Source organism: Fragaria vesca, linkage group LG2 (genome assembly GCF_000184155.1).
Source record: "Fragaria vesca subsp. vesca linkage group LG2, FraVesHawaii_1.0, whole genome shotgun sequence".
Taxonomy (NCBI): domain Eukaryota; kingdom Viridiplantae; phylum Streptophyta; class Magnoliopsida; order Rosales; family Rosaceae; genus Fragaria; species Fragaria vesca.
In genome coordinates, this window is record NC_020492.1 from 11,621,476 (window position 1) to 11,644,383 (window position 22,908).

General features: G+C 38.0%; 4 protein-coding genes across 4 annotated transcripts in view; all 4 read right to left on the reverse strand.

Annotated features, from left to right (window-relative positions):
- Positions 1 to 484: 484 nt before the first annotated feature.
- Positions 485 to 6,965, reverse strand: LOC101306482. The gene is made up of 6 exons (XM_004290279.1): positions 6,772 to 6,965; positions 6,210 to 6,410; positions 5,772 to 5,868; positions 4,528 to 4,623; positions 4,040 to 4,443; positions 485 to 1,017 (listed from the first exon to the last, which is right to left on the reverse strand). The coding sequence occupies exons 1-5, from the start codon at positions 6,778 to 6,780 to the stop codon at positions 4,079 to 4,081; spliced, it is 768 nt and encodes a 255-aa protein (XP_004290327.1). The 5' UTR covers positions 6,781 to 6,965; the 3' UTR covers positions 485 to 1,017; positions 4,040 to 4,078.
- A 5,511-nt stretch (positions 6,966 to 12,476) lies between these two features.
- LOC101302798 (putative nuclease HARBI1-like) lies at positions 12,477 to 14,001 on the reverse strand. The gene has a single exon (XM_004290266.1). It carries the CDS (start codon positions 13,999 to 14,001, stop codon positions 12,706 to 12,708), a length of 1,296 nt encoding a protein of 431 aa, XP_004290314.1. The 3' UTR covers positions 12,477 to 12,705.
- Positions 14,002 to 17,013: 3,012 nt separating this feature from the next.
- Positions 17,014 to 19,630, reverse strand: LOC101311355 (pentatricopeptide repeat-containing protein At5g39710-like). Its single transcript, XM_004292403.1, has one exon. The coding sequence runs from the start codon at positions 19,628 to 19,630 to the stop codon at positions 17,375 to 17,377; it is 2,256 nt and encodes a 751-aa protein (XP_004292451.1). The 3' UTR covers positions 17,014 to 17,374.
- Positions 19,631 to 21,255: 1,625 nt separating this feature from the next.
- The window catches only part of LOC101296729 (CDPK-related kinase 5-like), a 6,195-nt gene continuing 4,542 nt past the window's right edge, over positions 21,256 to 22,908 (reverse strand). Inside the window, exons 9-11 of the mRNA XM_004290247.1 lie at positions 22,641 to 22,703; positions 22,367 to 22,534; positions 21,256 to 21,773 (exon numbers count right to left, since the gene is read on the reverse strand). Of these exons, the coding sequence (XP_004290295.1) occupies positions 21,636 to 21,773; positions 22,367 to 22,534; positions 22,641 to 22,703 (369 nt within the window). The 3' untranslated portion in view covers positions 21,256 to 21,635. The remainder of the gene's footprint in view (positions 21,774 to 22,366; positions 22,535 to 22,640; positions 22,704 to 22,908) is intronic.

The following is a 22,908-nucleotide window of genomic DNA, read 5'->3' on the forward strand; positions in this document are numbered from 1 at the left end:
CTTGGAAACATTACTACCCCTAGTAAAGTTTATTACTGGGTGCAGAACAACATTACTACCCCCTTAGTTGTGTTTTTTTATGCTATGGAAACATTACTACTCCTAGTAAAGTATGTTCTAGGGTGCAGAACAACAAAAACTAAGATTCTGGAAACTTTACTACCCCTAGTAAAGTATGTGTTAGGCTGTAGAACAAGTAAATCTGACGACTTGGACACATTACTACCATCCCAGTAAAGTTTATTACTTGAGAGGGAAGAACAGAAAAAATAAATAAATTGAGGGTATTTTCGACAGAAAAAACTATTCAAAGTGGGCCCATTAGAAAAGTTTTGTCCAATAAGGCACATTTCACACACCTTATATTGAAGTGGGCACATTTCTGTTAAAAACATTTAAATAGGCAAAAAGAAGCTTAAATTAGTACTAAAGTGTCATTTACTCCTGCTGTAAATCCTCATACTAGATTACTAAGCATCCTTATACCATGCTTAAGTCGCAACATTTCTTTCCATAAGCTTTATATATGTTTTGTAAAATGGAAAACGGCATACAGGTATTGCTTAAGAACTACACACACCTGCAAGCTGCTCATGTCAGCTAGTAAATTCCTTTGCAATGATGGCCTTGAACATCAGAGTACTCTTTGTTTCTGAATCATAAACTAAATTTGAATCCCCAATGCTAGAACGGGAAAAGGTAGTGAAAGTAAAAACAAATGCTAGAGCTATGAGATTACTTGCGGCCTATTGTCCAGCACTTGCAGATTGAAGAAGGCCCAGAGTCCCATCAGTTTGAAAGAACCTAATAACCAACAACTTTCATGACAAAACCTACCAATTAATAAGGCCACAACATTCTGCAAATAACATGTTGCTTACTGTTACTCACCAAATTTGCAATGCTACTGAGCAACCAGTAGCTAATGGAATATAATTGCAGACATCATATTAGCATCCAAACATGTGGACCAACTGTTGCATGGTTACATACTTGCATTCCAAATTCTTCAGAGTTCTGCAAAAGAGTTCCAAGCACATGCATTAGTATATAAAAGATACATCAGTTACAGTCCGGGTTGCAATAAGAAACCATACGAAATAACTAGTTATGTAAGATGTCATTTTTGCTTTAATAATAGGAATTGACCTCCAGGCTCCAAAATTCAAAAATAAGCAAATATCAAACCCTCAATCCTAAAAAATATGTATATCTCTGAGATTGTGACGAAACAACTCCTAATATCACTCAGTACGCAATAACAGACACTAACTCATATAACCTTTTCCCATCTCATCCATGTCTATTGTGATTTGTGAGCCAAGACGTTTGCGAAACTCATTGCATTCTAAATCCACTTGTCCTGGTAATGACAGCACATGACCCGTTCATTATACTTTACATTCCCTGTCTACAATACGTATAAGGTTCGGAAAAAAAAAAAAAGACTTTTCAGCACTATTAACTTCTTTGCAGATTAATTGATTCATCAGAATAAGCAATATAGTGCTAGGTGCTAATAGCGAAGCTATAAAACCAAATTATTGCATCTTTTGTAGTAAGCGCTAACCACTAAGAACATCAGTTACATAGTTCTCTCATATGAACCAATGGTGTTGCATAACGCAAGGTATTTCAAACCTGGTAGGCCAGTAAGCGTTTTGGGACTTCAAAAACTTTTGAGACGGGTTTGCCCAGTTGAGTGATGAACATATTTTTAGGTATCATTACCAATAGTAGTGGGGCTTACCCATGAGGCATATACCTCGGACCACAGCAATCACCTTTTCGACGGTCACTAGATTACCTAGCTGTCTCAAGTAGCCTCAATTACTGAAAACACTTTCATATCCTCACTTCGCTCACCTTTAGCCGCATCTCATTGTGAAGGAGCACAAGATTTGGTCAAAGATTCCGATGATGTTTTTGCTGCTCAATCTGCACTGCCACAAGAAGTAAACGAACCACCAAGTGCTGTGAAAACTGTTGAGCTCATTTCATTGACTCTCAGTTCCACTCCCACTAAGAGCCCGGCAAGCAAAATTTCTGATGTGAATGTGGCTGCCACCACAATAGAGCCTGAAGAAGCTCCCAAGACTGAGGCATTGGGTGATTACAATGGAAAATTTGATTTTGAATCAGGTTCCAGCACAGAAGGAGATTCTGAGGATGAGGGCACTGAAGATGAGTCGGTGGATGAAGCTTCTTCTGAACTTCAGGATAACATGAATGATATCAGGGAAGCAAGTGAAGAAGAAGATTCCGATGATGAAAGCACTAAAGGAGAATCTAGTGAAGAGGAAGAGTATGATGATGACATCACAGAAGAAGAATCTAGTGAGGATGAGGCTGTTGCTGATAAATCAGAAAAGCCAAGTGCTCAGAAGAGCTTGATTGTTGAAAATGCTGATGCTAATATGAGTGAAGCAGTTGTAGTTGCCAAGGAAGACAGCTTTACCATGATGAATCAAACATCCTCACCCTAGCTTGCCGGTTAACATTGCAACTCAGTTCCCCTGTCCCACTTCAGCAATGTCTACAGGCAAAAAGAGAACAGAAATTGCAATGTACGTCTCTGATGACAATGAGGAAAGCTTGGACAGTAGGACTGAGATGGACAAGGATGAGGACCTTGAGGAAGTTGAGATGAAGAAGAAAGATGAGGTCATTGTTGGAAAGGAGACTCTGAAGAAATTTAAGGCTAAGAGTATAAGGGAGCTGAAGAAACTGCTGAAAGATAAACTGACGATTGAGGGCACCAAGGTGGTAGAGAAGCCAAGAATTGCACTGAGCGAAGTACCAGAGAACCAAATGGGTGTCAAGGAAAACTGAATACAGAAAGAGTGATAGCTTTAGTTGAGAGGGTGAGCTTCAAGGTGTTGGAGCTCAAACCTTGGTTTCCCCTGCTTGGATTTTCTTGTTCTTTCTTTTCATGTTCAAATGGACAGTCTTTTGACATTGTTCGAAAAAAAAGTAGCCTCAAGTTCTGAGGGCCTTCCTCTGAGGCCTTTTTTTGTTTTTTGAAAAGAAACTGCCTTTTATTGAATAAACGAAAAGCAAAATACAAAGAGACAGATGAGGAGTCCACTTTAAAGAACTAACGAGGGCAGCTAAGGTTTGAGGCTTAGCAGTTCATCTATTTATACTAATTCAAAGCTTACGGGCCTATACTACAGCTGATTGCCAGTTATTAATTATGGAAAAGACTCATCCTTAAATTCCTTAGAAATAAAAGCCCATAAGGATGCCCAGAACTTTTTTTTTCTCCCACAGGTTGTCTCTCTCCACCCCACCATAGGTTTCAAATAATATTTTATTTCTTTCTATCCAAACTACAGTTAGCAACCCACAACCCAAAGGATTCTGGTATTTTTTCCCTCTACCAAAAGCTATAGGATTTTCTCTTAAAAAGTCACTCCTCTGTAATGGGCCTTCCTCTCAGGCCTAACAGCTCAAAAACAACGGCTGTACTCAATGCCAGCTAGTTACATCAGTTGTTTCATTATAATAGTTTTCTCACATGAGGCTAACGGTTTCAAAGTAAAGGGTTAATGCCGGGTATTTTATACTTGCTTAGATGACATGTACCATGAAAGCCACTTGGGACTCTCAAACTTTAATAGATTCCGTAGACTTGAGTTTTAGAAATTGGCGCAGATGTCTTACCCCTGACACATATGCCTAAGAAATACAGCAATCATCTTTTTGGCAGACCACTATATACATAGATGCGTCAGATTTTTAATTCTCACATTGCTCTAAGGTGTATAGCTGCACACCTTACGATGTTTTATGCAACCATTCATTAGAAAATCTGGCATACATCAACATGCCCCTAATTCCTACAACCTCACATGAAAATCAGACCATGCAGGAAACCAGATAGAATATGATAAGGGGGAAGAAAGGAGATGGTAGCACAAAGCATTGGCTGAAAAAGGTAGTGCTCAAACCAGTGCCCAGCAGAAAAGTTGTATGCTGGAATCAAGACTAATGAAACTACAATAAAGAAGATGAAAATAAAAAATTCAGAGTTTACCATTTATATTGCAGAGACAAACGTGATTGAGAAGCCAAATCATTGTGCCCTGTAAAGGCCAAGCAATGGTTTCTCTCTGTCTTGAACTCTCTTCCTAGCAGCCTCCCTTGCTTTAAGTGCAGCTGCTTCTTCTGCAGTCATAGCCCTTGGCTTTTCATCTTGCCTCTTTCTTTTGCCAACGAGAACTTTAGAGGGAGCACCTTTAACAGATCTCGTAGGGTTTAAAGAAGCTGAAACCACTGGCCCTGGTGGAGGCCCATTTTGAGCTTTATCAGCACCTTTATTTTCTGAACTAGATCCAGTTCGTGAAGTTGGCACTTGCTTCTTCAACATCATTGATTTATGTCCGGAATTTGAAAAAAACTGAGGGGTAGCATATGCCTCTTCCTGTGTCACCCATTTGCCTGTTGTGTTTCATAATGTTAACAAACCAACTACAAGATAGAAGTCAATGCAATAATTGCAATATAAGTGAAATGACGCAATACCTATAGCATCAGAATAGTAGAAGCCGGAGTTCGCATCATAGCAAAAGCCATTACTTTGATGGTAGTAATAACCAGAAGCGCTGTCATACTGCCATGCTGTCATCAACCAGAGTTAAATCAGTTTTAACAGTACTAGGCTTGAAATAAGATATATTCATGAATTCCCCACTCAAAAAGGCATGGTTCGATAAAAAATATTTTGGGGGGGGGGGGGGGGGGGGGACTGTATTAAAAATATAACACAACATCACGAAACAACCGAAAGATACTAAGAACAAGAATGATACACTCAGGTTGGAACAAATTATTGCTTTATTAGAACTCTTATCAATTAATAGTAATTTGTTCCAACCTTACTTTTTAGAAAATTTTCTATTCAAACTTGTCGCAAACCAACTATCAGACCAAACAAGAACAAACCACAAAGCATGCTTCATCTTGTTCTTTCTAGACTAATTTTTCACTCACAAGCTATCTCCTAACCGTCCAAATTTAGTACAGATATTTGGCCAGCCTACCAAAGGAGTTAATTGAAAGGCTAAAGGGAAGAATCTAAACCACAGCTAGAAAAGCAGAAGAACAATGGAATACTTGCCATTTGAAAAGATACTTAAGTTAGACCCATAAAATGTCTAATAAGGGTAAGCTTATTGTTCATAAAAAAAATAATTTGTTCATCAGCTTAACTCAGATATACTTCTGTCCCTGCATTACGTCAGAACTTTTAAACTATATTGTTGCACTTGTTAGGGAAACATCATGGAAATTCAAAACAAGTAAAATTCTTGCTAGATACTATTGTTTTATTCTTTATTTCCTTTCTTTCTTTTTTCTTTTTCATTGTTAAGTGCTTTTGGTAAAATGCTTTAGGGGGTCATCATATCATGCTCAAGAACAATTTAGCACAGAAATCCTACATCAGCTGGAGGGACCTAATTCAACAAAGATTTCGTTAAGGAATGAGGAATATAGCTTATGTACTGTAAAACTATCATAGTAATCGCCTAGACATGGTTATTAGTGAGTCAGTCAACTAACTCAGCTGTAGTAAATGAGCTCAGCTATTCTAAGACCCCCATGGGCCAACTACACAGTACTTTTAGACCATAAACCTTATGGCTGAGGTGAACAAATATAACCTTTCCACAGAAGATTGTGAAAGATCAACCTTATGACTTAACGTAGAGAATGGTTTTATTCTAAAATTGCAACATCTGTGTGAAAAAAAAAAAAAAAAAACTTACTCTCTTCACCATCCTCCCCAACATCTAATGCACGAGCATTGGTATCTCTAGCCTCCTTGAAGTTCGTCATATCCTTTTGATAGCTGCGCTTAGCTTTCTGCAAACATTTGGGTAAAACCAAAGTTCAGAATAAAGAAAGAAGAAAAAACGAGGTCAATGTCTCATAGAATAGAAGTTTATTTTTCCCCGCTTGACAAGGCTAAACCAACAAGTTTTCACTTTAGGAATTTAATTTGAACACAGTGACGATGAGGAAAACATGTTGACTGATGATAAGGTTAATACTTTTGTAAGATAATTTCATTTGAAAATAAATGAGGCAGTTTAAATAAGTAACAAAGGGGCGATGCACTATCATCATAGAATTGCCAACTCTTCCATCACTGGAACAGCTGCACATATATAGATATAACTCTGCAATGATTATCTAATACTCACTGCTTCAATTTGCAAGAGGGCACGTTCTGCTTCCTTTTCTTCCTTCTCCTTAGCAGCTCTGTCTTTTCGCATATCAGCGAGCTTCTTGGCAACAGCATCCTTGTGACGCGTACCAAGTTCATGATTTCTAATGCTAGAAGGATTGTTTGATATGTAGATTTTGCAGAAGTCACACCATTTGTTTCCCTGGCTAACCCAATACTGCAAATAGACAAAAACGAGTGCAAGTCAGCAGACAGAAACCCATCAACAATCACAATAAAACTGCAGAAACTTTAAAGTTTTCTATACCAAAATTCTTTCGATAACATGACAATGAACTACAGTACCACTATTCTTGCAAAATCCAAACAAAATTTCAAGGCTTTGGATATGATTAATTGCATTAGAATCTAATCTTTCTATACCAAATCCCAACAAACATGTTTCCGGTGCAAGGGCAAGGATCGAATTCCGCTTATTAATTATGAATTTTGGTGGTGATTGCCCATATTGATAGACACAAACAAATCAATCCCACGAAACTAAAATTCAAAAAGAATCAGTAAATAGAAGACGATACCTCAGTCATGGTGGCGGATTAGGGTGTTGAATCTGATGGGATAAAACCCTAAAATCAGACCGTTGCTCGGCTACTGGTTTTGTTGATTGTGACCAAAATCGAAAACAGAATTCGGTTGTGCGGGTGTTAACCTGTAACTCGTAGACTTTAGAGGCGGGTTTCGATAATAGTAAACTACGTGTTATAATTACTACTAAATTTCAGTTTACAAATACATTTTTTATACATTATCTTATATATTTATGGACACAAATTAACAAATTAAGACAAACTAATATCCACATGTCATTTGTCATTACATATTTTACCAAACTTCCATTCACTACATATTCTATTGCTACTATGGACGTGCTACTGCCGTGACGACAAGAGACATGTTACTACCGTGTCGACATGAGACGTGTTACTGTCGTGTCAATCGCAGAAGTGTTACTGCCGTGTTGACGAGAGACGTGTTACTACCGTGTCGACCGGAGACATGCTACTGTCTGCCATGTCAACGAAAGAGGTGTTACTATCATGTCGATGAGAGACGTGCTACTGCTGTGTCATTTTGCGTAAATTTATTTCAAAAAATGGGTATTTTAGTCATTTTGCCTATGAAAATCTAGATCAAATCTAGTACCATTAATTTAGGCCTGGGCTTATGTCCTAATTTGTACAGAAAATATTGAAAAATGGGGTTTTTGTGTTTTTAAATTTGGTCATGTACTATTATGTAATTTTCTCTGTTGATAATTAGGTGTGAAAAAAAAACAGTTAAAAGAAAATTGAAATTCATATTCCTGAATAAACTCATTTATCCACGTGGGGCTGAACGTCCGAGTTAGGCTCGGTTTCAAAACCACTTTATTAAAAAACAAAGATAATACACTCGTTAAACATGCTTAAACTGGTTTTATTTTTATTTTTGAGACGAGACTAAATGGATGTCATATGCCATAACCATTAATTGAAACCACATGATTCACCGACATAATACACCTAACTACATGGTAGTGGTCAAGGGAGCGCAACTGCTAGAGCACAAACGGACTACTATAGTGAGTCTAGTGACAACTAGACTAGAGCAGAGTAGAGTTGAGTTGAGTCAAAAGGTATAGACGTATGGTATAGCAGCCATTCCGGGTGAGCCTTGGGATCTCATGTAAACCGCCATAATGTGGTAAACGGGGAGGATAGAAGCAGTGAGTGGAGATGCTCCTACAGAGAGCCAGATGAGGAGAGACCTTCACGTCCAGTTCAGAGGCCGGGGATATCCCGACCCTACAATCATTATGTCTTTCAAATGTTACTTGGTTTAACTCTATTTGTGGCCTTTTCTCGTATGTGGGACTCTCTAGGGAGGGTTCAGTTTTATTTGGTTCGGTTTTCACCTAAACCGGAAACCAAACTAAATAATAATTTAAGTTTGGTTTGGTATTTGTAAGACTTCACACCGGGTAACGAAACCAAGCTGTTGTTCGATTCGGTTTTGCTTTTTGGGATTTTTATTTAATTGAAACCAATTTTTAAAATTTATATGCTTGAGCTTAGTAAAAAATTATTGTACTTTAAGTCTTTAGTTTTTTATATTTTTTAAGTCTGAAGAGTTACTTTTTTACAAAATTTTTAAATACACACCTCTAATCTCTTAATACACACCCTTATTACTTTATATTTCAAATAAGATTTTATAAGTATATTTAATTACAAAAACATCTATCAATTTTTAGGGAAAAAAAAGAAAAAAAAAAAGAAAACTCTCTTCTCTAAAAATGTAACTCTTCTCCACTATTACTACACATCAAATAAAGAATAAAAACCTCTTCTCCAAAAATTCATCACCTAAATTTCGACTACTGTCGTAATCACATGTACTATTTACCGATTCATTGGTTTTATTTTTTATCAACTTTAATTTTTATCTTGCAGGCTAAAAACTAGTTCTTTATGCTATTGTACTTCTACTAGTTTTTTAACTTTGAAAAAATTATGTATGTTCAATTTTTCTTTTTTCAAATTCTAGCCGATTAATGTCATATTGGAGATTTGGAGTTCAAATATAATATTACTTTTTTATTATAAAATGAAAAATATCAAAAAAAATTTCTAACCAGATCAGAAAAAATCTAACAGAAAATAAAAAAGAATATATAAAGAGAGTTGTGAACAGTAAATATATAATAATTATATTAAATAACAGATTATTATTAGTTTTAGATATTAAAGGTATTTTAGGTAGTTTCGGATGTGTATTTAGTATAATATTAAAGTAAAAAAACTAGATGTGTAGTGTATTAAGTAAGGGATGTGTATTAAGAGATTAGGGGTGTGTATTTAAAATTACTCTATTTTTTTTTAAGGATAAAAATAGAGTCGAACTCCGTCCATTAATCAACGATATTATAATATCAAGCAAGCTTGAAGGTCACAAAGACCCTCGTTTACATCCATTGCGCAATAAAAGCTGTAAAAAAGATAGACCTAATCTAACAACAAATGTCGGAGAGCATTAGTGTAGACCAACGAAAAACAAAAGAACAAAAGAAGACCAAAAAAAAAAGACCAGAAGGCTACCAAAAAAAACCTACAGAAAAGACTCAAAATAAGTATCGTAGAAGCAGCAAGAAATGAAGCAGACAGTCACGATGCTGTTAAAGCTAGAAGTACTCAAGAATTGAAGTCCAAACACCATTTTTATAAGAAACAGAGCTTAACAAATATAACTGCTGTCTAAAACAATCATTAAGGAAAACACAAGTTTTTGTCACCAAATTAGAAGATGATCGAAGCAAGCAGTAAGAAGATGCAAGCTTCACAAATATCCACTGAAGCGTCCACTTTGAACAAACGAATTAGGGCGGGAAGAAGATGCAGATGTTCATCCAATGTGGAGCAATTGAAAATAGGAAATGATTATCTATAGGTAGGCACATATAACACTTCCATAAATTCTTAGATGATAAACACATAAAATACAATGCCTTTTGAGCTAAAGTCAGAAATCCTCTAATTCCTTTGGCACTTGACTATCTCATGCCCCTGCCTTCAGAAGTAGAAAGCCGAAAACTCACTGTATTCACAATCCAAAAAGATGATAAATAGAAAAGCTATAATTTATGCTATAAGTTTGAAATACTTGGATATATAACCTAAAACTTGTATTGCCCATCAGTTTCTAAGTTCTTCAAAATATAGCATCAATCTATTGATAACAATCCGTATCCATTTTAGTGATAATACGTATAATGCAATCTTTTCTCCAGCTGTCTATACACTTGGATATCAGTCGACTATAGTTGACAAGTGTAAATAATATCCAAGCACACAACTTGGTTTTTTATTTTTTCCAAATTTGCTAAATAGTATTTGAATATCACTAGATGCAGTAATTGATTCTTTGCAGCATATGAATATTCATTTTCTTGTCCATATCTAAGTAAAGAACCATGTATGCTGTGAACAGAAGCATTTTTACCCAATCCATCCTGTGTAGCCTCAAACATACAATAATACCATTGCACACACCATCGTGTCTCACAGCTCTCAATTACACCAAGGCAAGCTTGCACAGCTTCCACAGCTCGCTTTGGATAGGCAATACTGGATCCCTCAAAGCAACCCAGATAGCATCAACAAACTCAGGTACATGAACATTGAACACCGTGGAAGCAATTTCTGCCATTTCCTATAGTAACAGAACATAACATTAAACAAATATGTTCTGTATTGGAATTTGAATCAAAGACAAATCAAGCCAAATTATCCATGCAATGGTATCACACATAATTGTTTCAAATACACGACTGGAGTGAAAAGAATATTACCTCTGGAGAACTTCACGCAAAATGTCGATACTCAATTCTGTCTCCATGTAACCATTCTAGAGCAATTTTTATCTAAGATATCAAGAATTTATTAGATACTCTAGTCACGGAAGCCCTTTTAGTGAGGACCTTTAAGTTGAGGACTTTGTGAGGACTTTTCGGTTTATGGTTTAAAAGACCCCATTTTCGATCACATTTTGACATCTTATCCGTTCAGTTTTTAGGTTTATATGAGTAGATCATTTATACAAATTTTCACCCAAATTGGTGTTCGTTAAGATAACAAACTAGATCAAATTAATGGACGAACCAAATCTGTTAAATATGAACCATTCAAGTTCATAATTGATAAATCACACTTATGAATATCTTAACAATTTTCAATATAGTTGAAAATTTGAATAAATGATCTACTCATAAATACCTATAAACTGAACGGTCAAGATATAGATATAAGATCGAAATGTGGGATAAGCCGAAAAATCTTCACCAAGTCCTCAACTTAAAGGTCCTCGCTAGAAGGGCTCCCTTCTGGTCACTACTCCAGAGTGGTATCGAAGTAATAAAAGTAGCAAACAAACCTAGCGTTCCACTTCATCTGCAGTCATTGCTCCCCCAACCCTGGCTAGATAGTCATTGCTCCCCCAACCCTGGCTAGATGGCCCAAAACTCTAATAGCCAGGACCAAAATATCATGATCACGTTTTAGCTCAAAGGCAGTCCTTATGTAATTACCAAACTTTGAACCTTTGATGCATTTACTCCAAGTGCCACATCTATCAACTCATCAATAGCTCTTAAAGCTCTCAAATTTTGTGCAACATCATTGCAATCCAAAGAGCAGAAATTCGATCGTACAACTGATCCATGAAACGGGAAAATGCTTCTCCACTTAAGTCACGAGCTTGTTCGTCTAGATGCTTCTTCAAAGCCATTGATGCTCCCTCCTGCTCACAGCAGAGTTTAAGCCGCTTTAAGGCTCTGCATTTCCCGACAGTAATACCATAGAACCCCCAAAACTACTGCTAGCTTAGGACTAAGGAATATGAGTCTAGCAGCACATATTACAATACTTACCAACAACCAAAAATCCAATTTTGCATACCAAATCCAGCTCCCTTCTGTTGTGATTCCCCTACCCCTAATATATAGCATGCTATTAACCTCCCCAAACACTAACAAAAAAATAAAAATAAAAAATCACACAGATAAAACTACAGTAAATGAAAACTTCTCTCTAAAACTGACTGCATCGTTGGTAGCTCCTAGACATGTCCATCAGAAGATTCCTTTTAGTGATCAACAACAACCTCGAGCAAAACCCAAGGATACAAAAACAACCGAACTTTCAACTTTGGCTTGACTCTTCTTTGCAATAACTCTCCACTAGGGTTGAAATGTTTTGCCCATACAGCCAGTGCAACTGACCCAAGGCAAACACAAACAACATAGAACATGATTATAATAGGAAATGCCTGAACCCCAGTTATGAACATACAGATCAGGTCAAACACCTAATAACACAATGTGATTTACAGCAACAAAACATCAGCTCATGAAAAGCAGGGGAAAAGAAGACAAATAGAGAACTAGGGCCTTATTCATAGCAAAGATTATGTTCTACATGTGTATCACCAATTCTATCAAACTATGCACATGTATAGGCTTTGAGAAACAATAACATGCCTACATCTTTGCTATAGACAGCAGAATGAAATTTCCAAGAAGAAAGGTTACCATAAAATGTATTAGATAGGCCGTAAAGTGAATCAAAATGCATCAAAAAGTTCCTCCAGTATCATAATACTAAGGATACTATTGCAGGTAGACTTCCTCTCTATTCAAAATCACCATCACCAAGCACAATTGGACGTAAATATAGAATGCAATATAATTGATAAACAACTAGGGCATTTCCACACTTTTTATCAATCTTGTAATTCATTACCAAGTCAGTTGGTCCCAACAACTATATGACAGTCATTACATATTAGCCCTACTCATCCGAAATACAATTCTGCAGCCTACCTAGAAAATGAGCAATGAAAGAAATACATTTGAAAGGAAATCCGTACATAGGTTAAACGGTTGAGGACAGCCATCCCTTTACTCCGGACATAATGTCCTATCTCGATGAAAGCCTCTGGTGCAAATCATCAGCCAATGCTTGCCTCAAGCTTTCCCCAAAGTAGTAAAACGACTTCTCACTGTCAAGCACCCTCGGAGGCATCCCATTCTCCTCAGGGTCCTTCCACGGCTCCGGTTCAGGCTCCCTCGCAATCTGGCACAGATTATGCAGCACACAGCAAGCAACAATTGTCTGCGGGACATGATTAAGACCGACATTCAGGTCCTGCAGAATCTTCCACCTCCCTTTGAGCAACCCAATCGCCTCAACCACCACAGACCTCCCCTTCATGAGCATTCCATCGAACAAGTTCTGCGCAGGCGTCCCCATCCCGTTCGGTGAAAAGGGAGTCAACAAGAAACTCAGCAGAGGATAGCACCAGTCCCCGACAATGTAAGGCCTCACAGGGTGACCACGCACATTGATGACCTTATCCCACACAATGTCACCGGAAGTAAGCCTGTTATACAGCAAACTCTCTCGGAAATGCGCGGCGTCGTCGGTGCCTCCCGGAGCTTTAACACAGACATCCCAGAAGATCTTCTTGTGGTCAGCAACAACCTCCAGCTGGACAGCATTGTAGCCGTACCGGCATTTGTAATTCCCAGACAGATTCTGCTTGTGCAGACGAATCGGACTCCCGTCAATGGCGCCGCACATATTGGGGAGTGACGTGAGCTCCTCGAAGGCCTGGGTGGTTTCGATGAGCCTGCGGCGGCTGACGGGGATCTTGATGAACTCCGGGTAGAGCTTGGTGGCGAGTAGGCGCGTGACCATGTTGGTGATCTTGGAGATCAGGTAGGGCTCGAGGGAGTAGCGAGCGGCGAGGGACTTGGCGGAGAAGCCGTGGGTGAGGCGGGAGAGGACCATGGCGACGGCGTAGTCGGAAGGGAGGGAGAGGTTGGAGAGAGCAATGTGGGGTTTGAGCTTATCGACGACGGTCGTAAAGACGGGATACGACAAGCCGTAGAGGGAGCGCCACTGGGCGTCGCGGAGAGGGGCTTCGAGGGACCAGATGTGCTCGGTGGAGAGGGCGCGGAAGGCGGAGACGGAGTAGTCGGAGGCGGCGGGGGAGGAAGAGGAGGAGGAGGAGGAGGAGGGGCGGGAGGAGGCGATGTAGGAGAGGACGGAGGCGATGGTGAAGAAGAGGAGAGGGGCGGCGGAGGAGGAGGTGAGGAGGGAGGTGGGGGAGGAGGAGGTGGAGGTGGGGGAGGAGATGAGGGAGGTGGTTGGGTCGATGGAGTTGTGGAGGTGGAGGAGGTTTGAGAGCATCAGGAGGAAGGATTGATCCATGGCTCAGGGTGCGGCTCTCTTGACTGTCTCCACTGAAGAAGAAGAAGACCCGATTGTTTTCTATTTTTCGATTCAATTCTACCTATCTCTATTAGGTTTGATAAATAAATGGCACGTGTTATGATAAAAATATTTACGAAAATTGTAACCAAAAAAAAGATATTTACGAAAATACTTAATCATTCTATAACATGGGGCATTAAAATACACCAAATTGTTCCCATCCCAACCGTCTCTCCTTTCTACGAACACCAAAATGTTGAAATATCAATGAGCTAGAGTCCATGTTATCATGTCACTTTGATAAACCAGCCAGGGTAAGTTAAAAGGACGTTAATAAACTTGCTACATATAAATTCTGAATATTTTGCTTGGTTGATTGAGTACATGCTCAAGTATAATCAGCACAGGCGGGTCTTAGCATGCACACAATGCATATTTTGGTCAGTTCTTGTAGCGAAGAAAGGTATATGATCACTGGAAATAAACTAGGATATATCTATAACCAAGTAGAGACATTTTTGCCTGACAGTACGTGCTGAGGGCTTGGATCAGAACTTACTGCATCCGAATAATGAAGCAGTTAGACAAGGTTATGAGTAACTCTTCCATATCATTTAAATATGTCGATAAGCATCTGGCCAGGCAAACATACAGACATATATAGAAGCAGGGAATATGGAGATCAACCGAAGAAAACAAGTAGCACCGTAAGATCATCTCCAACAGCTTCCTCATTTTCTTGAATTTCTTAATTTTAAGGAATATAGAGATATTTTTAGGTCTAATAGCTTTTCCGTCTCATTCCCTAAAATGGGGACGGAGAAGAAAGAGAAACCTTCATTCCTCAAATTTGCAGCAAATCTTCCTTCCCCAAATTAAATTCTTCACATGCTCCAACGAATTCAAGACAACAATTGAATATTTTATTGGGTATTTTATTGTTACAATGAAATATGTAATGTTTTTTTGTTATAATTAATAATGATATAGTATATTTTATTGTTGTATTAAATGCTGAAATCTCCAAAATGAAGAAGCTATTGGGTTTTAAACATAATTTTTTTAGAAATTTTAGTTTTTAATTCTCAATTTTAGAGAAATTTTAGGAAAGCTGTTAAAAATGCTCTAAGAGTCTTTCTAATTAAGCTTGGTTATCCATCGATTTGGCTTCATAGCTAATCTAACCAAATTTTATTCACTTTCAAGTATTGGTCTAACCCCCTTGTGATCCTAAATCAAGGCTTTCTAAGCTTAAGTATAGTAGGAAATAAATGAACAGAAAAAAGAAAAAGAAAAAAGAAGACTTTATCATACCGAACAATATGTCCCAAATTATGAAAGGTTGTTTTCTTCATTTATTTCACATCACTACTGATATAGGTTAAACAAACACAACATTAATATTAAAAACATCTATGAGAAACATCATACATCAAAATTATTATAAAACGTACACAAACATAAAACAATAGATGAACAAACTAAAGACGCATCAAAACTGCTTAAGACTCTTATTACGTCTCTCTTGCTCAATAGCTTAACACCATCTTGTGTTCAAATCAAGTGGGCTAAAAGAATCATTATGCCCACTCTTTGGAGGTGGACGCTTCGGAGCTGGCGGACACTCAACTTTCTCTGCTTTAGGCAGTCTGGATTCTTTGTCTTTTGGAGTTGTTGATGTCTTGTTCTTGGCATCCGTGGCTTCATAAGCTTGTGAACTACTAGAAGAACTCATCTTTTGACAACAAATCTGAAAATCGAAACTTGTTAAATTGATAACAATAACAAGACCATCACATGACTATATATAGAGCTTGTTTTTTCAATTCCGAAATACAAGAGGAATTTTGCTAGGACCAGGATTAATCTTTTCTAAACATAAAGTGGAAAACTTTCTTAATCCTAAAAGGAAAAGGGAAAAGTTTGAAACAGATGTAGTTACCTAAGGAAGGAAGGAAGGAACAAGTGAAGTTGATAGTTAGATCAAGTAAAAGAGAACTTATGGATAAGGGACATGCACATGTAGAACAAAAATAGAACATCAAAATATAACGTAAGGCACTATTTTCATCTTTTCATCTTTTCTTCCATCAGCAAGTATTGTACGTTATTCCACTAGCTAGATCTTAGTATGGTTTTATTATTGGTGTGTTAGCTGCTCCTTGTGCGCATTTGATTAATGACTAACCAGTATAGTACTGTTCCTGTTCGTCATTGCATAACCGAGTTTCTTTCACTCTTGATAAGGCTTACTTTTTACAACTTACGAACAAATTAAGAACAGTACTACACAGACTTAGTTCAATACCTAATTTGATAGAAAGGTATACTAGTTTGACATCATAAACAAGAATAAGCAAACGGAGGGGAAAAACTTTTTAGTTAGACAACAATATCTGTGCCCATTATTTTCCTTTCCTTTTCTTACTATTCATGAAAATTAACTACATCATGCAAGTGCGCGCGCAACATATATTACCCTAATTTGGGAGAAAGGTAAAACAGAAACAAAACATCTGTAGCAATGTTTCTAAAGAAACTAAATAACCACAATTTGCTTATTACCATAACTTGTTGGAACTTGGAACAATAATAGCATTTTTGGGACATTTGAACTGATATGAGAACTTGAAAATAACTTCCTAAGAACCAACTAAAAGCGAATGTCTTCAAAATCAAAATTCTGTGTGCACTTGTATGATAATAATTTATTATCATACAAGCGCACACGATTAATAACTTGTTAATATGCATTACTGCTGCATATAAGTGCCCATAACAGAATGAATCAAGTGAAAAGGATGATAAAGTAACTAGTGATACCCAAAATCATATGATAATGTTCTCAGAAATTGTTTAATGATCTTGTGAGAGCCTCCCATAATTGAATCATGGATGGATTAGAACCAAAACTAGGAAGAAAGAAAGAAAGGATAAAAAAAGAAAAAAATCTGCCAAAGCTTCAATATTTCCTTACTATCTACCACAAATGAAATGTTATACAAACGCAAACCAAATATAGTACTTAAACTGTTAAACACAAACTATACTTGAGTGTCACATAAGCATGTATGTATAATTACTTACATTCATCAGGAAATTTCCAGCAAGTGAGGAAGGTAAAGAGGTAAATGAAGAATCTTCACAAATATATTGGCCGATGAACATGGCAAAGGAGGAACAAGGTTCATTGCAGCAAACCACCATAGCATCAGCAAAGTACTTTGTCTGTCAACAACCAAAACTCAGATAACTATGCACTTACTCATACCACCTAAATCATTTACTTGGTCAATCAGAGAAAATGATAATCAGCTTGAATTCTTGCTATCATTGTTCTCTTTTTATTAAGAGAATATTTTGCCATTATTTACCCCCCTGCACAAGTGGTTACTCCACTATTTGGAAGGAGGCCATCCTGCGCCATTTCACCAAGGACATTAAAAACTGCATCCATATTTCCTTCTTTATGGTTTGTTTCAACAAGCAGTTTCGCAACCTCAGCATCAGTAAGCTTACAGCTCCACAGAATGTTCTCTATGACTTGACTAAGTTCATTGTTCATTCCCTCTGTGAAAAGTTCTTTAATCAGCGCAATAACAGTCACGGTATGAGGAAGAAATCCAGAAAGCAACATTTCCTTGTACAACTTCAATGCCTTCTCAACATTTCCATCCCTACAATGACCATGTATGATAACGTCATAAGCTGCCCCATTAGGTTTGTATTTCCTCTTAATCACCGTTTCAAAAACTTGATCTGCTTCTTTCATCAAACCCTTCATACAGAATCCCTTTACAAGGGCTACCACACTCTTAAACTCAACATTCGTGCAGCTCTCTATTAGAGTATTGTATGTGACATCATCTGGGACAGACTTATCGTAAAACAACTTAAGTAGAAGCTTCTTTGCTTCTCTCGTCCGAGCTTGTTTGTTAAGTCCATTGATAAGTACACTGTAGGTCACAACATCAGGTAGAAAACCTTTTCTTATCATTTCATCATTCAAATGAAGAGCCATATTCAAATCCCCTTCCTTGCAGTAAGCATTGATCAAGGTTGTGTATGTGAATTCATCAGGACGCAAACCCATACTGATCATTTTTTGGAAGAGATTGCAAGCGTCATCTAGTCTCCTTTGCTGACAGACACCTTGAATTAGTGATGAATAGGTAACAGCATCGGGTGATATCCCCTTCTCCACCATCTCCGCCTTCATTTGGAACGCACTGTCCAACTCCTGATGCCGACAAAAACCAGTGATAATAGTACTATAACTAACTACATCAGGGTACAACCCTTTCCCGACCATATCTTGTACAATTCCCATGGCCTCTTCCATCCTGCCTAATAAGCAGTTTCCATTGATAAGGGCATTGTACGTCACAATTGAAGGTGAAAATCCACCCCCAACCATTTCATTTAGAAGACCATAAGCTTCATTTAAGAACCCTTGTTGGGAGAAGCCATCTATCAATGTAGTATACGTCCTCTCATTTGGACGAAGCCCCCTAACACGCATCTGCTGAAAAAACTCCATCGCTCGATTCAAATTCTTAGCCTTACACATGGCATTGATCAATGCTGTATAAGTGACAACATTTGGAGACAAGCCATTCCTCCGCATTTCCTCGTGCAACACAAGTGCTTGGTGAAAATTACCTTCCTTGCAATACCCACTAATGAGTGTATTATAAGTCACCTCATCAGGAACATAACCCTTCCTTTTCATCTCCTCAACAACCTGACTCGTCTCTTCCATCCTCCCTTCTCGACACAACCCATTCATCACCACATTATACGAAATCAAATTAGGCTCCAAACCCTTTGACGCCATCGATCTCCACAATCCAAAAGCGTCATCTATCCTCTTCAGCTTACAGTAAGCATCAATCAATGTATTATACGTAACCACATTCGGCAAACACCCATTCCTCTCCATTTCACTCCAAAAATACAACACCATTTCCAAATTCCCCGCGGCACTGAAACCCCTAATCAAAATGTTATATGTATACACATTCGGCGAAACCCCATTTCTAACCATCTCACTAAACACCTCCTCAGCAATCTGAACAGAGCCTCTAGACCTAATCACTGCATCTAAAATCGCATTATACGAAAGCACACCGGGCATAAACCCATGAGCCTTAGCTAAATTAACAATGTCCATAGCCTTATCAACAAAACTTAAATGAGAGTAAGACTTCACCACCAAGTCGAAAACCGCCGAGCTGGAATTGCAGACCTGCAAGGACTCAGCGAGGCACTGAAAGACCAAATTGCCCTGGTCGTCGGCGGTGGTGACGGCGACGTCCTCGGCGAGGGCCTGGGCGGACTTGTAGAGCTTGAAGCGGGTGAGGATGTGGAGGGCGAGGCACTTGCTCCGGAAGGTGAAGAAGTTGCGGTGGCGGGCCCAGTTGAGGAACTTTAGGGTTAGAGTTTGGTCGAACTGGGACTTGAGGAGGAGGCAGGAGGCGGCGTCGGGGGTGAAATCGGAAGAGAGAGAGTGGAGGTTGTGGGGGTGGCGCTTGAGGTATGTGATTGCTTTGTCGGCGAGGGCGGCGTCGGAGGGAGCAAAGCGGAATGAGGACTGGGTTGGGATATGGGGTCTGGGGAGGGGCATTTCGGTAATAATGAAAAATCGGAACCCAGAAGCAACTCACAGAGAAGATGAAGCTCTGTAACTGACAGACACAGAGCAGGAGGATAGTAGATAGTGGGCCGGGTCGACCCAGGGATAGTTGGAACTTTTTTTTTTTTTTGAGAGAAAGGGATAGTTGGAAGTTGGAAGGAACCAAAGGGTTAATCGGTTAATCCGAACCTTATGTTTTACACCTTTACAGTATTTAGGTAATTTTCGGCTTTGCTAATTTGGTAACTGCAGTTTTATTGTTTTGTAATAACTAATAAGTTTGTTCTTTCCTTCGAATTCATGTTATCTCCAACTTATTTTGGTGATTTCAGCTCTAATCCAGAACCCAAGAAGTCCATGTAGTTTGAAGTTTTGAACAATCACATTGTTTGTTGCCGTACATCGTTCAAAAATTGAAATTTGAAACTTGTTAATCTGTTATGTGTTAATATATCGAACAATGATTGTACATAAATTGATTAAAAATTAAAAAAAAGGTCGAACAATATGTCTCATATTATGGAAGGTTGCTTTCAATATTTATCACTACCAATAGGAAGTGAAAAAGGCAAAACAATAATAGTAAAAACTCTTACCATAAAAAGCAAACAAACTAAAGATACAGTAAAACAGCTTATCTTAGACTCTTATTATATCTCAACTACATTAACAGAGATTATCACCATATTGTGTTCAAATTGAGTGGACTAAAAGAATTGTAATGTCCACTCTTTGGACTCTTTGGAGGTGGACGCTTCGGGGCTGACGGGCACGGAACTTGCTCTGGTCGAGGCAATCTGGATTCTTTATCTTTTGGGGTTGTTGATGTCTTATTAGCACCGGTGTCTCCATAAGCTTGTGAACTATCTGAAGAACTCATCTTTGTTCTCAAAATATGACTGAAATTCTAAATCAGAATTTGTCAACTTGATGAGAATAACAAGGCCAAGGGCCTCAATATATAGAGCTTGATTTTTTAATTCCAAAGTACAAGAGGAATTTTATTAGGAACAGGAGTAATCTTTCCAAGACAAAATAGGAAAATTTTCCTACTCCAAATAAGAAAAAGGAAAAAGTTTTAACAAGAGCCTTATGTATTGAGGACATACACAGAACAAAAATACAGCATCAATATTATTTTGATTTTTTTCTTCTTTTCTTCCATCAGCAAGTATTGTTGGTCCACCATTTTTTTATTGTTGGTGTTTGAGGTGCACATATAATTCATTACCAACCAGTACAGTACTGCTCTGGTTCGTCATTGTACATCCCAGTTTCTAACACGAAAAAGTTTGCCTAATTTGAAGTATTGGACAATCAAAGTGTTCGTTCCCATACATTTAGTCATTAAATCTTTCGTAATTTGAAGTCTGAGATGTGGTTATCTATTACATGTAGCTAGGGAAGCTTTATATTATGTACCAATACATAAACTTAGTTCGATACTAAATTTAATACAAAGGTAGACTAGTCCGATAAAGAGAGCAATCACATACTAGTCTCTAATAATAGAGTCCACCTACGTCTACTTAATTGTGGACGACCTTGTATAGCTGTATCATTTCAGTGTGTGCACATCTAGCATTTAGTCTATGTAAGTTGAAGCAGAGTAGGACTTTGTTTTGAACTAGTTGAAGAACGTTTAGAAGAACTAGACAGATATTGCAGACAGTAACTTAACGTATACAAAGCAGCATCGTCAAACAAGTTGAAGAATAAATATGTAACCGCCCATTTAGGCAAACTAACTACATCTTTACACTCAAGATCAAGGCATCATTCAAACCAGTAACCAAGCTTGCACCAGCAGTGTCGGGGAACTTCTAATACTGATGAATTGCTTACTCCAATTCACCAGGTGTTGCGAATGCGGATTGTAAAGGACCATCTTGCCAGACCTCCAAATCTCGAAGATCAATCATTAGGTGCACCAAGTTTATGCAACACATGTTCATTCCAATTCGCTAAAACACATAAATACTACTGCATATCTTCACTAAGCCTTCACAAATGTCCGGCTGGAGACACCATGCAACAATTTTACAAACCCAAGGAAGCTTAGCTTCCCATCAGTGTGCCTAATCCAGTCATGGAGAACCACATGTAATGGAATGGAGGGACCAAGCCCAAGTTCCTGAATAGCATTTGTATAAAGTATGACAGTCATCAGTTAACCCACCCTTGTATTTCTTCTATCTCAAAACTAATAAAATAAGACGAAGAAATGAAAGATACGCACATGTCCTGATCTTGTTCTCTAAGTCTGAATAACATACTATTCAAACTTTTTGGTTTCTCATTCATGTTTGGAACTTCTAATCCACATACCAAGAACCCTTAATTACTGGATTGCCTTAATTACTTCTAAAGTGAAGCACCATGGTGCTTTATACCATATTCATGATTTTGTCATTACTAACTACATGCAAATGCAGACACTCTGACAAAGTTATTATTTTGGTGGATAAATGGGCCACATTTGCTTCAATTAAGAAAGTAAGAAAATCGATTGAAATTATGTTTCACTTCTGATTGTTTTACCAATCATCTAACAGGTTACAGTGTATTGATTAAAAAACGTACGTATCTATAAGTAACATATTTGTATACTTGGGTAACTAATCTGTGTTCATCTTTTTTGTTTACTATTGAAATCAACCTACATCTACCAAACTCTTAATTTAATATAGTCGGACTGTAAAATATAACAAAGAATAAACAACTTACTGAAGCAAGTTCTTCAATGACAATTGCCCTGTTTCCATCCTTCTCAAAAAGTTCATATGCACATCGGGCATGTTGTTCCCATTGATCAAGTGCCTCAAGCTGATGCACACTTAGTGCAGCTGCACAGAATTCCTCAAAATCCATTCTTCTGTATTGAAGTGCATTTAGCTGTCATGGTAGAATATTAACCAGTCAGAACTTATATAACATATAAGCATATAATTATTGAAAATGTCATCTGGAACATCAAAGAAAAATAGCAACAGGTTATTACCGATGCAATAAGATCAGGAATGCGAGACTCCTTCATTGCGTCTGTAGCATTTTTCATTAGAGCCTATTCAAACAAAACCGAAAGAACAATTGTTACACCAACTTATCTGATCTATGTTTTGTGGATATATATATATATATAGAATTTTTCTCAGGTGCGGACGTCCGCACTGTTTTACAGTGCGGATTTTCGTCCGTTCGCCACCGTACGGCGCCGGCGAGGGTGCGCCTCCACCCCAACCAACTCCAGCAGCTTCCCCGACCACTTT